The sequence below is a fragment of the Ranitomeya variabilis genome, chromosome 2 (assembly GCF_051348905.1).
Source record: "Ranitomeya variabilis isolate aRanVar5 chromosome 2, aRanVar5.hap1, whole genome shotgun sequence".
In the NCBI taxonomy this organism is placed as follows: domain Eukaryota; kingdom Metazoa; phylum Chordata; class Amphibia; order Anura; family Dendrobatidae; genus Ranitomeya; species Ranitomeya variabilis.
The window spans coordinates 237,487,660-237,504,764 of record NC_135233.1 but is presented as its reverse complement, the minus strand read 5'-3'; the positions used below and the strand labels follow the sequence as shown (position 1 = coordinate 237,504,764).

The window sequence follows — 17,105 nt, the reverse complement described above, 5'->3', positions numbered from 1 at the left end:
TCTCCATCGTCCTTATGGCTATTGCAGATGCCAACTGCAGGTTCCTTGCCGTGGACATAGGAGCGTATGGACGGTCCAACGATTCACAAGTTCTTAAAAACTCTCCGATGGGTCGTTGCCTTTATGGAGAGAGCTACGATTTACCGCCAGCCAGACCACTGCCAGGAACCAATGACCCAGCCCTGGAATATGTTTTTGTAGGTGATGAAGCCTTTCAACTGTCGCCGCACCTACTGAAACCGTACAGTAGCCGGAACTTAAACCATACCAAGCGGGTCTTTAATTACCGGCTTACTAGAGCACGAAGAGTCGTGGAGTGTTCCTTTGGCATATTGACGGCGAAGTGGCGGGTTCTGCTGACGGCTATCAAGTTGAAAACAACAACTATAGACGAGGTCGTTAAAGCCTGTGTGGTGCTCCACAACTTTGTCCTTTCAAAGGAGCCCGTTTCCTTGGATGATGAAGAGTTGGAGACCACCTTGTGGGACTACCGCAGCAGCTCAGTTCGCTCTACAAGTTCAGTTACAAGGATGAGGGACCAGTTTGCCGATTATTTTGTCTCACCTGTCGGGCGGATCCCGTGGCAAGACATGATTGTGTAACCAGTTTCCCATGTGTTTTGTTTATGTAAAAAATGTGTTTCTGCCCAAAAAAAAAAAAAAAAAAAAAAAAAAAAAAAAAAAAAAGGGCCAAAAAGCATGGTTTTCTTGCTAGTAAAACCGTTTTGTTATACCTTTAAAATGTTCGGTGTTTGTTTTTATTAAAACCTTTTTTATTATATTACCTTAATAAATCCAGACACACACACAGAGTAGAATTTTATATTCAGAATTTTATTTTAACTCTTTTTTTTTTTTTTTTTTTTTTGCCAACAAAAAATATTTTTTTTTAATATCAAATTTGTTTTTGGAAGATTTTGCAAAAAAAACCTAAACATCGTATTTACAAATCTTGAAACTGTTGGGTGGAGATATGAGAGGAGGAGGGGCAGGAAGGTTGGACCACGTCGATAGGTGGGGAAACCCTACTTGTTTGGGGTGCAGTGGAAGGGGGGGGGTAAACCAAGAGGCTGACCAGAGGGGGGTGGTGTTGGGGTAGGGGGAAGAGAAAAGTTGAGTAAGGAAAACATTGGGGAAGTAATTTGGTCTGGGGGCCGGGATTGTTGTGGGGACTGGGTTGGGTATTGTGACTGGGTAGGGTAGTGGGACTGGGTTTGGTAATGGTGCTGGTGTGGGGATTGGGGCTGGGTTTGGTAATGGTGCTGGTGTGGGTATTGGGGCTGGGTTTGGTAATGGGGGGTATGGTGTGGAATTGGAGTGGAGGTGTGGCGAGGTGTGTGGGTAGACTCGTTAACGGCCTGCAGTAGAGCATTATGGCAGGTATTCATTACCCGCATCTGTTGCTCAAAAGATAGTTTCTCCATGGTCCTGAGCATGGAGTTAAAAAAAATATTGGCCGGATCGGGACTTACAGCTGAATGCAGCCTATCCAAGCGACTGCTGGTTTCACGGCTTGTTTCACTGATGCGTGACTGCACCATGTTGAAACCAGCAGTCACTTGCTCTCCCAAAATTTTGAAAGAGCCTTGGAAGGATGCATTCAGGTGCAAGAACTCAGGAGCATAGCTCTTTTCCTGACCCCTCTGTCGCTGCCGCCACGAACCTAATGGTGGTGTCGAGGTGGCAGGATCAGAGGGGTGGGGTAAAGGAAACGCTATCTGTTCAGCATCAGATGCGAGCAATGAAGGCTGCAATAATGCTCCACTGCTTGGGACGGATGAAGTGGAGGGGACAGAGGGGTCAGAGGAGGGGTCAGAGGAGGGGACAGAGGTGTGGGGCCTACCGACGTGGCCCTCAGTGGCGGACTCAGGAGGGATCGCTCCAGAGGAAGATGCAGGCGCCCGGTGGCTGGAGAAGGTGCTGTGAAAGAAAAAACAAATGAAATTAATACATTGGAATGAAAAAGCCCTGACTGAAAGCAAACTAAGTAGACAGGTTAACATGGTTATTAGTGGGCTGTAGAATACTTACACTCTGCTTAGCATGGTTCGCCTCAGGAAGGAGAGGGCCTGGCCATATTTATATTTGCTCCTCTTCCTTCCTGCAGAGCCACTCGGGGCCTTCATCTCATCATTGAATTCCCTCTTAAAGCGATCCCTCAGTGACCGCCACCGCTTCCTAATCTTTCCAACTGTGAAGACAAGAATCAAAAGAAAAAACCAAAAATTGGTAAATGCAATACATTACAGTCACCTCAAAACATCACTGGAAAGTGAATACTTACCTAGTTTGCTCTGCTGCTGAGGATGAAGGCTCTCCCGCCTTGGAAACAGGTTGCGACACACTTCGTCCCAGAGCCGACGGGTGACACCGGTATCAGCATGCCTGCGGTCAGCCATGTTCCACAGCGGCTCCCGCTCGCGAACCTCCTCGATGAGATTCTCGATATCAATGTCGTCATCATCATCATCCTCTTCTGCGGGAGCACGCTGTGAAGCCTGTGCCAAAAAAAAAAAAAAAAGGAAAACAAACAAATTAGTACACTGAAACACTAAAGTACCAATAGAATACCCCTCCCCAAAAAAAAAAAACTCACTGATAGCCGACCGCGGCGACGAGTCCGCCGACTCTGGGATTGTCTGGGAGAACCTTCAGCGGCAGCAGCAGGAGCAGCAGCAGCAGCAGCCTGAAATAAAGGAAACAAATTCTCAGTAATGTAGGCATATATTTTCTGTGTTTAGTTATGTATGAAAATCTGTTTTGTGTATGGTGCAGTGTGATGTGCGAAAAAACTGTTTCCCCACTACTTACACTTGGTTCCTCCTCCACTAGCATCTCTCCACCCGTCTCGCCCCCTTCTGACAGCTCCTCATCTGATTCAGCTTCCTGTTGAAACATAATTTATGCATGTAGTTATCCATAAAAATGTAATTTAAAGAAATTTAAAAAAAAAAAAAAAAGTTTTGTGTTAACTTACCGATACACGCTGTTGCTGTGGAGGAGGGCTGTCAGAAGAGGACATTGTTGCTCAAGCTTGCTGCGGCCCTGGTGTATCTGTAAGTTAAAAAGACACTTGCAATCTGCTCTACACATTGAAGTAGCAGATTTGGGGTCTTCAAAACTTACTTGAAAAGATTGGTGGCTGTGGTCCTGGTTGGTTGGGACTAGAGGCGGCTTGCTGCGACTGTGGTCCTGGTTGGGACTAGAGGCGGCTTGCTGCGGCTGTGGTCCTGGTGTATCTGTAAGTTAAAAAGACACTTGCAATCTGCTCTACACATTGAAGTAGCAGATTTGGGGTCTTCAAAACTTACTTGAAAAGATTGGTGGCTGTGGTCCTGGTTGGTTGGGACTAGAGGCGGCTTGCTGCGACTGTGGTCCTGGTTGGGACTAGAGGCGGCTTGCTGCGGCTGTGGTCCTGGTGTATCTGTAAGTTAAAAAGACACTTGCAATCTGCTCTACACATTGAAGTAGCAGATTTGGGGTCTTCAAAACTTACTTGAAAAGATTGGTGGCTGTGGTCCTGGTTGGTTGGGACTAGAGGCGGCTTGCTGCGACTGTGGTCCTGGTTGGGACTAGAGGCGGCTTGCTGCGGCTGTGGTCCTGGTGTATCTGTAAGTTAAAAAGACACTTGCAATCTGCTCTACACATTGAAGTAGCAGATTTGGGGTCTTCAAAACTTACTTGAAAAGATTGGTGGCTGTGGTCCTGGTTGGTTGGGACTAGAGGCGGCTTGCTGCGACTGTGGTCCTGGTTGGGACTAGAGGCGGCTTGCTGCGGCTGTGGTCCTGGTGTATCTGTAAGTTAAAAAGACACTTGCAATCTGCTCTACACATTGAAGTAGCAGATTTGGGGTCTTCAAAACTTACTTCTAGCACTTTAGCTGTGTCCTGGTGGGCAGCGGCTGTGTCCTGGTGGGCAGCGGTCCTGGTTTATCTGTTAATATGTATAATGGATCTATAGTTAGACCACCCCCTGAACTAGGTAATGCTCAATGATAAACACCCTACTAAAATGATGTCAGAAATGTTCATACAGGTGAACACCAAAACCCCCCCAAAAAGTGGCACGTTATACCATTCATTTCCATGTCCCATAAAATAAATTTTTTTAATTTTAACACCAAGAAAAAATATATTTGACACATTTTATGTGAAAAAAAATAACCTCCCCCCCCCCCCCAAAAAAAAAAAATAAAAAAATTTACAGGTTAACCTTTATTAAAAAAATTAGCCCTCAACCAACCCTGTATTGCATGTGTAACCATTGGTACATACACCAGTTTTAAATTTACCTTTATGAAATAATACTACGGACATTTTTTTAATAAACATTTTATTATAATTTTTTTTTCACTTTTTTTTTTTTAAAATCACAATTAGGAGCTGACATGCTCTTTATTTTAAATACAAGTACTTCAACTGCAAATGGTTATAACTGTAATTTAAAAAAAAATCAACACTTTTATTAAATAGAAAAAACCCACACTCACATTCAAACCACAAGCTGCAGACCGCTAGACTTTTTTAAAAAACACATCAGATTTAAAAAAAAAACAAAAAAAACCACATGCTGCACAGACCACTATACAGTCAATACATCAGAAAAAGGCAAATAACCAATTACAGCATGGACAAATGCACATGCAATCAACAAGACGCACACAAAAAACATGCCTGGTATGTGTCCACATTCAGGATCGCATCAGAATTTGGTCAGGATTTTCCATCAGTATTTGTAAGCCAAAACCAGGAGTGTAAAAATTAGGTAAAGTATAACACGAAAAAAGGCATACTTTTGCTTTTATCACCCACTCCTAGTTTTGGCGTACAAATACTGATGGAAAATCCTGACCACACCCTGATGCAATCCTGCACATGGACACATACCCTCCCACATGAACAGGCATAAAATTGGCAAAGGCATAATATGGTGCAGGCACATGATACAAAAGCACACAGCCGTACAAAAATACACACATGCACGCACATAGCTTTAGGCAAATACACATATGTACAACAAAGGCAGAAAGGTGAACCCAATCAGAAGACGCATACACACACACACACACACATACAAAAGGCTGACAATCCTTTGGCTGAAGCTGCAGGTCTTCACAGTGGCTGGCATCATGGTGGATCTGGACTCTAGCATGGCTCTGGCTGGTGCAGGACGATGGCAGGCCTCAGGTTCTCTTCAGGTTTTAAGCTCTTTCAGTAGTCAGTACCTCATATACACACACAAATGCACAGGCACACAGATGCACACAAAAATTGCAATACTCACACTGGCTCTATGGTGGCTGGAGTCTTGTGGCTGGAGTCCCGTGGCTGGCTCCTTCCTGTGGCTGGCTCCTGTGTCAGGCTGTGGTCTTGTGGCTGAGGTCTTATGGCTGGAGTCCTGTGGCTGGCTCCTTCCTGTGGCTGGCTCCTTCCTGTGGCTGGCTCTTGTGTCAGGCTGGGGTCTTGCTGGCAGTCTTCTCCTCTCTGGGTCTTGCAGGCATATGTGGGGTTGAAGGCCCAGGCCAGGTTTATATAGATTTGGGGGTGTCTGGCCAATTGGCAACAAAATCCAGCTTCTGAGCATGCTCAGTGTAAAAAAAACGTATTGCAGCGCTGTATTGCGTCGTACGACGTGTCCCGACGCATCCGTCGCTCATAGGCTTCCATTGCAGCCAACGACGTATGCCGCAGGATGCGTCGCGACACGTTTTTTAGGCGGAGACAAAAAACGTTACAATCTACGTTTTTTTGAGATGACGTGTCGCCAAATTTCGACGCATCCGTCGTAAAACGTACACGACGTATGCCAATCCGTCGCCATACGTCGCCAATACAAGTCTATGGGAAAAAAACGCATCCAGCAAAAAGTTTTGCTGGATGCGTTTTTTCTGAAAAAAGACGTTTTGAAACGTAATGCAGTTAACGCTAGTGTGAAAGTAGCCTTAGGTTATGCAAAGTTAGAGTAGGTAGTCTTAAAATCAGATATATCAAACAGCATGAACCACTGGGATACATCCAGCGCATTTTAAGAGCATCTACAACTATTCTAATTTTACATGATTTAAGAATTAGAAATATTTGATAGATAAGCACCATTGTGTCCAGAAGGAAAGCATGTTTTTTCTAGTCTCTCACCTGCCCTTGCAAATGCATATGATGAAGGGTGCTGCAAATTTTCCCCACACCCGACATTACCTTTTTGTCCAGGGGGTCCCTGTTTTCCCCTTTCTCCAGAAGCTCCATTATCACCTAGATTCAAAGAAACAGTGAAAGTATAGTTAACAGTAACAACATGATTTCACATATCATTTTGTAGTCTCTAAATGGATAAAGGAAGCCACCATCAGTAATATATGAGTTAGGAGTTCCCAATACTCTTGGTCTGAACAAATATAAGTAGTGAATATAAGTTACCTATAACAAGTATGATATATACTTATTACTTATTACTCTTGTAATATTTTTACTTTTGTAGATTTTATTTTATTTATTTTCCTCCACTCATAGTCTCATCTTTCAAAATTATTCTGGTTGCCATTGGAAACAGACAACAATGTAGCCACTCTCTGCAGTCAGACATGTGACCCAACATCTGAGTGGAAAGTGGACTGTACGCATGAGATAAACGTTGTCTGATCCTGTCAATATTGGGGTCTGCTGAGTTCACCAAACTCAAACCTTTGCTCCATCTTCCCAATGGGAAATAAACACGAACGTTTGACCAAATGGAAAAGAAAAGGTTGTTGTAACCAGTAGCAGGCTCTGAACCATCCCAGTATTGGAATATTCATACAAATGTAAATACATATAACAGAAAACTCAACATAAAAAAACATGGATTAGATGTTGCCATGACGTGATCTTACCTTTTGCTCCGGTTAGTCCCTTGTCTCCTGTTTCCCCTGGAGGTCCTTGGTCACCTTAAGTAAGAAGAAATACATAATCAGCACAGCACAGCCCGCACAGTGGTATATACAGCACAGCCGGCACAGTGGTATATACAGCACAGCCGGCACAGTGGTATATACAGCACAGCCCACACCGGGATATATACAGCACAGCCGGCACAGGGGTATATACAGCACAGCCGGCACAGGGGTATATACAGCACAGCCGGCACAGGGGTATATACAGCACAGCCCGCACAGGGGTATATACAGCACAGCCCGCACAGGGATATATACAGCACAGCCTGCACAGGGGTACCGTATATAGAGCACAGCCCGCACAGGGATATATACAGCACAGCCCACACAGGGATATATACAGCACAGCCCACACAGGGGTATATACAGCACAGCCCACACAGTGGTATATACAGCACAGCCCGCACAGGGATATATACAGCAGAGCCCGCACAGGGGTATATACAGCAGAGCCCGCACAGGGATATATACAGCACAGCCCACACTGGGGTATATAGAGCAGAGCCAGCACAGGGGTATATACAGCACAGCCGGCACAGGGGTATATAGAGCACAGCCAGCACAGGGGTATATACAGCACAGCCCGCACAGGGATATATACAGCACAGCCCGCAATGGGGTATATAGAGCACAGCCAGCACAGGGGTATATACAGCACAGCCCGCACAGGGATATATACAGCACAGCCCGCACTGGGGTATATAGAGCACAGCCAGCACAGGGGTATATACAGCACAGCCCGCACAGGGATATATACAGCAGAGCCCGCACAGGGATGTATACAGCACAGCCCGCACTGGGGTATATAGAGCACAGCCAGCACAGGGATATATACAGCACAGCCCACACAGGGATATATACAGCACAGCCCGCACAGGGATATATACAGCACAGCCCACACTGGGGTATATAGAGCACAGCCAGCACAGGGGTATATACAGCACAGCCCGCACAGGGATATATACAGCACAGCCCGCACTGGGGTATATAGAGCACAGCCAGCACAGGGGTATATACAGCACAGCCCGCACAGGGATATATACAGCACAGCCCACAATGGGGTATATAGAGCACAGCCAGCACAGGGGTATATACAGCACAGCCCGCACAGGGATATATACAGCACAGCCCGCACAGGGATATATACAGCACAGCCCGCAATGGGGTATATAGAGCACAGCCAGCACAGGGGTATATACAGCACAGCCCGCACAGGGATATATACAGCACAGCCCGCACTGGGGTATATAGAGCACAGCCAGCACAGGGATATATACAGCACAGCCCACACAGGGATATATACAGCACAGCCCGCACAGGGATATATACAGCACAGCCCACACTGGGGTATATAGAGCACAGCCAGCACAGGGGTATATACAGCACAGCCCGCACAGGGATATATACAGCACAGCCCACACAGGGATATATACAGCACAGCCCGCACAGGGATATATACAGCACAGCCCACACTGGGGTATATAGAGCACAGCCAGCACAGGGGTATATACAGCACAGCCCGCACAGGGATATATACAGCACAGCTGGCACAGGGGTATATACAGCACAGCCAGCACAGGGGTATATACAGGCACAGCCCGCACAGGAATATATACAGCACAGCTGGCACAGTGGTATATACAGCACAGCCAGCACAGGGGTATATACAGCACAGCCCGCACAGGGATATATACAGCACAGCCGGCACAGGGGTATATACAGCACAGCCCGCACAGTGGTATATACAGCACAGCCCGCACAGGGATATATACAGCACAGCTGGCACAGTGGTATATACAGCACAGCCAGCACAGGGGTATATACAGCACAGCCCGCACAGGGATATATACAGCACAGCCGGCACAGGGGTATATACAGCACAGCCCACATCTCATCTCCCCCCCCCCCCCGATAATGGCCTCACAGTCCCGTTAAAAAGAAAAAAAAAAAACTCTCCTCACCTTTCCTTTTGCCCGCGCTGCTCCTGGCGGCTGAAGTCTGCCCAGGACACAGCAGGTGCGCGATGATATGACGTCATCGCGCACCCGCAGTGTACTGTCAGAGGCAGAGCGGGGAATGATGGGAGAGGGAGCGTCAGGTGACGCTCTCTCCTCCATCATTGCATTGAACTATACCGGTGTCATAGACGCCGGTATAGTTAAATACGGCGGCGGCACTGGGGGGGTTCCGGGGGAGGAACAGTGCAGCGGCCCACTACTGGCATCGGCTCTTCTGGCATTTGCCAGAAGTGCCCGATGGCCAGCCCGGCCCTGCTCTGACCTGCCGGCCCGGGGCCCCTGACCTGCGGGGCCCGGTCGCAATGGCGACCGCTGCGACCGCGGTCGTTACGCCCCTGGTTGTCACCTATCCTGTGGCTATATAGATGAGGTATACATACAAACATTACAGAATAGGCTGCATGTATTTACACACGTGGTCAAAATTGTTGGTACCCCTCGTTTAATGACAGAAAAACCCACAATGGTCACAGGAATATCTTGAATCTGACAAAAGTAATAATAAATAAAAGATCTATGAAAATGAACAAATGAAAATCAGACATTGCTTTTCAGCCATGCTTCCACAAAGTTAAAAAAAAACAAAAAAACTCATGAAATAGGCCTGGACAGAAATGATGGTACCCCTGAAAATAATGTGACAAAAGTGACATGTTAAATTACGGTGTGTCGACTAACTAGCATCACAGGTGTCTCCAATCTTGGAATCAGTGAGTGGCCTGTATATAGGGCTACAGATACTCACTGTCCTATTTGGTGACATGGTGGGTATCACACTCAACATGGACCAGAGGAGCAAAGGAAAGAGTTGTCTCAGGAGTAGTGTTGAGCATTCCGATACTGCAAATATCGGGTATCGGCCGATATTCGCTGTATCGGAATTCCGATACCGAGTTCCGATATTTTTGTGATATCGGAATCGGAAGTTCCCAGTGTATGGTTCCCAGGGTCTGGAGGAGAGGAGACTCTCCTTCAGGCCCTGGGATCCATATTCATGTAAAAAATAAAGAATAAAAATAAAAAATATGGATATACTCACCCCTCCGGCGGACCCTGGACCTTAGCGGTGTAACCGGCAGCCTCCGTTCCTAAGAATGCAGTGAGTGTAGGACCTGCGATGACGTCGCGGCTTGTGATTGGTCGCGTGAGCGGTCACATGAGCGGTCACGCGACCAATCACAAGCCGCAACGTCATCGAAGGTCCTTCACTCTGCATTCATAGGAACGGAGGCTGCTGGTTACACCGCTAAGGTCCAGGGTCCGCCGGAGGGATGAGTATATCCATATTTTTTATTTTTATTCTTTATTTTTTACATGAATATGGATCCCAGGGCCTGAAGGAGAGTTTCCTCTCCTTCAGACCCTGGGAACCATCCAGGATACCTTCCGATATTTGTGTCCCATTGACTTGTATTGGTATCGGGTATCGGTATCGGCGAGATCCGATATTTTGCCGGTATCGGCCGATCCAATCCGATACCGATACTTTAGAATATCGGAAGGTATCGCTCAACACTACTCAGAAAATTAGAAAGAAACTTATAGACAAACATGTTAAAGGTAAAAGTTATAAGACCATCTCCAAGCAGCTTGATGTTCCTGTGACTACAGTTGCACATATTATTTTGAAATATAAGATCCATGGGACTGTAGCCAACCTCCCTGGACGTGGCCGCATGAGGAAAATTGATGACAAATCAAAGAGACAGAAAATACGAATGGTAACAAAAGAGCTCAGAAAAACTTCTAAACAGATCAAAGGTGAACTTCAAGCTCAAGGAACATCAGTGTCAGATCGCACCATCCGTCGCTGTATGAGCCAAAGTGGACTTCATGGGAGACGACCAAGGAGGACACCATTGTTGAAAAAAAAGTCATAAAAATGCCAGACTGGAATTTGCCAAACTACATGTTGACAAGCCACAAAGCTTCTGGGAGAATATCCTATGGACAGATGAGACAAAAATGGAACTTTTTGGCAAAGCACATCAGCTCTATGTTCACAGATGGAAAAATGAAGCATATCAAGAAAAGAACACTGTCCATACTGTGAAACATGGAGGAGGCTCTGTTATGTTCTGGGGCTGCTTTGCTGCATCTGGCACAGGGTGTCTAGAATCTGTGCAGGGTACAATGAAATCTCAAGACTATCAAGGGATTCTAGAGAGAAATGTACTGCCCAGTGTCAGAAAGCTTGGTCTCAGTCGCAGGTCATGGGTTTTGCAACAGAATAATGACCCAAAACACACAGCTAAAAACACCCAACAATGGCTAAGAGGAAAAGATTGGACTATTCTGAAGTGGCCTTCTATGAGCCCTGACCTAAATACTATTGAGCATTTTTGGAAAGAGCTGAAACATGCCGTCTGGAAAAGGCAACCTTCACACACGAGACAAATGGAGCAGTTTGCTCTTGAGGAGTGGCCAAAATACCTGTCGAGAGGTGCAGAAGTCTCATTGACAACTACAGGAATCGTTTGATTGCAGTGATTGCCTCAAAAGGTTGTGCAACAAAATATTAAGTTAAGGGTACCATCATTTCTGTCCAGGTCTATTTCATGAGTTTTATTTTATTTTTTTAAAATTCTGTGGAAGCATGGTTGAAAAGCAATGTCTGACTTTCATTTGTTAATTTTCACAGATCTTTTATTAATTATTACTTTTGTCAGATTCAAGTTATTTCTTCGATATTTGTGGGTTTTCTGTCAGTAAGTGAGGGGTACCAACAATTTTGACCATTTGTGTATATGTGACTGCTTTAATCATTTACATGATTTACCTTTAAGTCCCTGGGGTCCTGGAGGTCCCTGCAGTCCTGGAGGTCCAGGGATCCCTGGGTATCCTCCCAGAACAGCCAGCTTGTCTGATTGCCCAACACCCATTAATTTAATACCTGTGAGAAGATATAAAGCAGGGCTTGTCACATTTTCTGTTACTGTATGATTTATTAAAAAACACGTCCAAATACTCAAGAAAAGAACATTAAACCATGAAATAACTTATTATATTAAATCAGAAATATTTTTGTCCTTGCTGTTTGTTAGCATTTTCTTCATGATGCTAAAAAAATTCAGTTTTATAGAAAACTTTTGTGTAATGTCTATACCAGGGATGTGACTTGGTTATTTTTTGTTCTAACTGGAGACAGGGAAGAAGGGGAGAGGATTCTGCTGCAGTCAGTTGTCTTAGGCTACTTTCACACTAGCGTCAACTGCATTCCGTCACAATGCGTCGTTTTGCCGAAAAAACGCATCCTGCAAAAGTGTTTGCAGGATGCGTTTTTTCACCATTGATTAACATTAAGCGACGCATTGTGACGGATTGCCACACGTCGCACCCGTCGTTCGACGGATGCGTCGTGCAGTGGCGGACCGTCGGGAGCAAAAAACGTTGCTTGCAACGTCGTAAACGTTTTTTCCGCCCCCACCTCCCCGCACCTCACAATGGGGCAGCGGATGCGCTGGAAAAATGCATCAGCTGCCCCCGTTGTGCGGCGGAGACAACGCTAGCGTCGGGAACGTCGGCCCGACGCACAGCGATGGGCCGAGCCCGACGCTAGTGTGAAAGTAGCCTTACAGCCACACACAGCACAGTGAGGAAAAGTAAAGGGGAAATTAACTCACAAGATGCATAGAAAAGGTTTTCTTTTTGTATCAGTTTTAATTGTAATATGGGACAACATTTTGGAGATTTACAGAAAAAGTAGGGTTTTTTTAATTTTTAATCTGTATTTTACCAATGTACCCAATATGGTACACAATATGGCAGATGCCCTGCTGCAATCATGTACCAGAAAAGTAGTGGATTGTCTAGACCACAATCTATTTGACGCTGGCTAAACAGGGGTGCATAGTTGCTTTACGCTCAACCTCAAAAACACAGTATTGATTTTGCTGCAGGAGTGTCTTCAGGTCACTGTCCCCAGAATAGTCAATAATTGGCTTTTGAAGCACTGATCAGGTAGTGGCATAGTCAGGAGTAGACTGGTACCAGTTGAACAACCCAAAACTTGAGGTAGGGGAAATACCCAGGAACAAAGCAGAGGTCAAGAACAGGGTCGATCAAAAGTCAGAATCAGGATAAAAGCACAAGGAAGGAGAGCCAGGAAAAAAACCAAAGCATGCAACCAAGGCAGGAAATCAACTGCCAATCCAGCACAACCGGAGAAATAGACAGTAGATAATGCTGGAGCAGCGGTAGAGGAGGAAGGAACCAGTTGCTTAAAAACAGTTGATGGTTTTTGGCTGGAGCTCTGATGCCCAACAGGACCTGAAAATGGGACCAGGTGAACAACAGGTTCAAGAAGATCCCTGCCAGGCAACTGGGGCACCTTCAAACGAAAAACTGGATTGTCCAAATAAGACTATCCAACTAAATAGAAATATATAGATAACTAGCTGTACTACCCGGCATCGCCCGGGGTAATAACTGCTGTTAGCAAAATAGATTGTGTTAACAAAAATTTATTCTGCACAAAAAAACACAAAACAAATAGATAGAAATGTAATTATTAAAAGGCAAAAACTAAGCTAATAGAAGCATTTTACAACATATATTTCAACACCAGAGATATTCCACACAGATTTAACTAAATTGGCCAAGTAATGTGAAGTAATCTTCTACTACTTAATCGAGAGCCTTTTGATAAACGACATTCTTAGTTTTTCCTTCAGGTGCAAAGACAAACAGATTTTTGGCTGTTCCAACTCTTGAACAGGCCACATAAAGTTGACCATGAGAAAAGCATGGAGATTGTAAATCTAAGCTAGCTGAAGAGCCCGGCGTTGCCTGGGCATAGTAAATATCTGTGGTTAGTTATAGCACCTCACTTCTCTTATTTTCCCATCACGCCTCTCATTTTCCCCATCACATCTTTCATTTTCCCCCTCACATCTCTCATTTTCTCCCTCACACCTCTCATTTTCCCCCTCACTCCTCTTATTTTCCCCCTCACTCCTCTCATTCCCCCCTAACACTTGTCATTTCGACCTCACATCTGTCATTTTCCGATCACTCCACTATTTTCCCTCACTCCTCTCATTTTGCACTCACACCTTTTCATTTTCACCTCACACCTCTCATTTTCCCCTCAGTATATACATGTTTGTCATCTCCCTTATATATAGTATACACCTGTATGTCATCTCCTGTATATAGTATATACCTGTATGTCATCTCCCCTGTATATAGTATATACCTGCTGTGTGTGATCTCCCCTGTATATAGTATATACCTGTATGTCATCTCCTCCTATATATAGTATATACCTGTATGTAATCTCCTCCTGTATATAGTATATACCTGTGTGTCATCTCACCTATATATAGTATATATCTGTGTCATCTCCTCCTGTATATAGTATATACCTGTATGTCATCTCCTCCTATACATAGCATATACCTGTATGTCATCTCCTCCTGTATATACTATATACCTGTAGGTAATCTGCTCCTGTATATAGTATATACCTGTGTGTCATCTCCTTCTGTATATAGTATATACCTGTGTGTCATCTCCTTCTGTATATAGTATATACCTGTATATCATCTCCTGCTGTATGTAGTATGTACCTGTATGTCATCTCCTCCTCTATATAGTATATACCTGTGTGTCATCTCTCCTGTATATAGTATATATCTGTGTGTCATCTCCTCCTGCATATAGTATATACCTGTGTCATCTCCCCTGTAAATAGTATATACCTGTGTGTCATCTCCTCCTGTATATAGTATATATCTGTATGTCATCTCCTCCTGTATTAGACCTCGTTCACACGTTATTTGGTCAGTATTTTTACCTCAGTATTTGTAAGCTAAATTGGCAGCCTGATAAATCCCCAGCCAACAGTAAGCCCACCCCCTGGCAGTATATATTAGCTCACACATACACATAATGTGACTGACAGCTGCCGGATTCCTATATGGTACATTTGTTGCTCTTGTAGTTTGTCAGCTTATTAATCAGATTTTTATTTTTGAAGGATAATACCAGACTTGTGTGTGTTTTAGGGCGAGTTTCGTGTGTCAAGTTGTGTGTGTTGAGTTGCGTGTGGCGACATGCATGTAGCGACTTTTGTGAGATGAGTTTTGTGTGGCGACATGCGTGTAGCAACTTTTTGTGTGTCGAGTTGCATGTGACAGGTTAGTGTAGCAAGTTGTGTGCAGCAAGTTTTGCGCATGGCGAGTTTTGCGCGTGGCGAGTTTTATGTGTGGTGCCTTTTGAGTATGTGCAAGTTTTGTGTGAGGCAACTTTTGCATGTGTTGCAACTTTTGTGCATGTGGCAATTTTTCCGCTTGTGCAAGTTTTGCGTGTGGCGAGTTTTCCATGAGGTGAGTTTTGCACGTGTGGCGAGTTTTGCATGTGGAGAGTTTTGCGCGTGGCGCGTTTTGAGCGGCGACTTTTGTGTTTCAACTTTTATGTGGCGAGGTTGGTGTATGTGTGGTGAAATGTGCGCTGAGGGTGGTATATGTGTTCGAGCACGTGGTAGTGTGTGGCGCATTTTGTGTGTGTGTGTTCATATCCCCTTGGTGGTGTGGTGATTATCCCATGTCGGGGCCCCACCTTAGCAACTGTACAGTATATACTCTTTGGCGCCATCGCTCTCATTCTTTAAGTCCCCCTTGTTTACATCTGGCAGCTGTTAATTTGCCTCCAACACTTTTCCTTTCATTTTTTCCCCATTATGTAGATAGGGGCAAAATTGTTTGGTGAATTGGAAAGCGCGGGGTTAAAATTTCACCTCACAATATAGCCTATGACGCTCTCGGGGTCCAGACGTGTGGCTGTAGCTGCGACGGTTCAGATGCCAATCCCGGACATACATACACACATACACACATACATACACACATTCAGCTTTATATATTAGATGATATCCAGTACATAGGTGACCAGTAAAACGTTTATTTTTGACTGGTGGTCTCCCTCATGGAACTGTCCAACACCTAGTCCTAGCAAACCAGCAACATCGGTTATATGTGATCTGCATGGGCATGGCGCCCTCACTGCACAAGTCCACACACACAGCCAGGACTCCCATTTTCATGTAACCTGTCAGGGCGTAAGAAACGAGTACCTTGCCCACGGCTACCGCCTCATTACACCATCATGGCCAAAGAAAACCACCCTTTGGGGAGGGCACATGTGTGGCAGCCAAACAAGGGCACCAATCAGTGAGCGCCAGAATTGGTTGAATGAGGGAGGAGGATAGACTGAGAGGGGCAGTGACAAGTGACGGTGGGACACCCAGCAGTACACAACTCATACATAGGGTGGTTGTATACAAGGGGAAGTAGCACAGAGGGGTAATGACTTTGTATCCCCTCCTTTTGTACTATGTCCCGCTTCCCATATGCCATGAATCCCTGTATCCCCCTCCTACATTCTATGACTGCTGTGTTAACTCCATTTATATATAACGACAGCCGGTACCCTTCTTACAGTGGGTACGGAAAGTATTCAGACCCCTTTAAATTTTTCACTTTGTTTCATTGCAGCCATTTGGTAAATTCAAAAAAGTTCATTTTTTTTCTCATTAATGTACACTCTGCACCCCATATTGACTGAAAAAAAACAGACGTGTAGTAATTTTTGCAAATTTATTGAAAAGAAAAATTGAAGTATCACATGGTCATAAGTATTCACACCCTTTTCTCAGTATTTAGATTTAGTAGGAGCACCCTTTTGAGCTAGTACAGCCTTAAGTCTTCTTGGGAATGATGCAACAAGTTTTTCACACCTGGATTTGGGGATTCTCAGCCATTCTTCCTTGCACATCCTCTCCAGTTCCATCAGGTTGGATGGTGAACGTTGGTGGACAGCCATTTTCAGGTCTCTCCAAGGATGCTCAGTTGGGTTTAGGTCAGGGCTCTGGCTGGGCTAGTCAAGAATGGTCACAGAGTTGTTCTGAAGCCATTCCTATGCTATTTTAGCTGTGTGCTTAGGGTCATTGTCTTGTTGGAAGGTGAACCTTCGGCCAAGTCTGAGGTCCAGAGCACTCTGGAAGAGGTTTTCATCCAGGATATCTCTGTACTTGGCCGCATTCATGTTTCCTTCAATGACAACCAGTCATCCTGTCCCAGAAGCTGAAAAACACCCCCATAGCATGATGCTGCCACCACCAGGTTTCACTGTTGGGATTGTATTGGGCAAGTGATGAGCAGT

The 17,105-nt window shown here is 45.0% G+C and overlaps 1 protein-coding gene across 1 annotated transcript in view; it reads right to left on the bottom strand.

Moving 5' to 3' along the window:
• Positions 1–17,105, bottom strand: part of LOC143805196 (ficolin-1-B-like) — a 113,858-nt gene that overhangs the window by 59,708 nt on the left and 37,045 nt on the right. The window contains exons 3-5 of the mRNA XM_077284174.1: positions 11,722–11,835; positions 6,865–6,918; positions 6,194–6,247 (exon numbers count right to left, since the gene is read on the bottom strand). Of these exons, the coding sequence (XP_077140289.1) occupies positions 6,194–6,247; positions 6,865–6,918; positions 11,722–11,835 (222 nt within the window). The remainder of the gene's footprint in view (positions 1–6,193; positions 6,248–6,864; positions 6,919–11,721; positions 11,836–17,105) is intronic.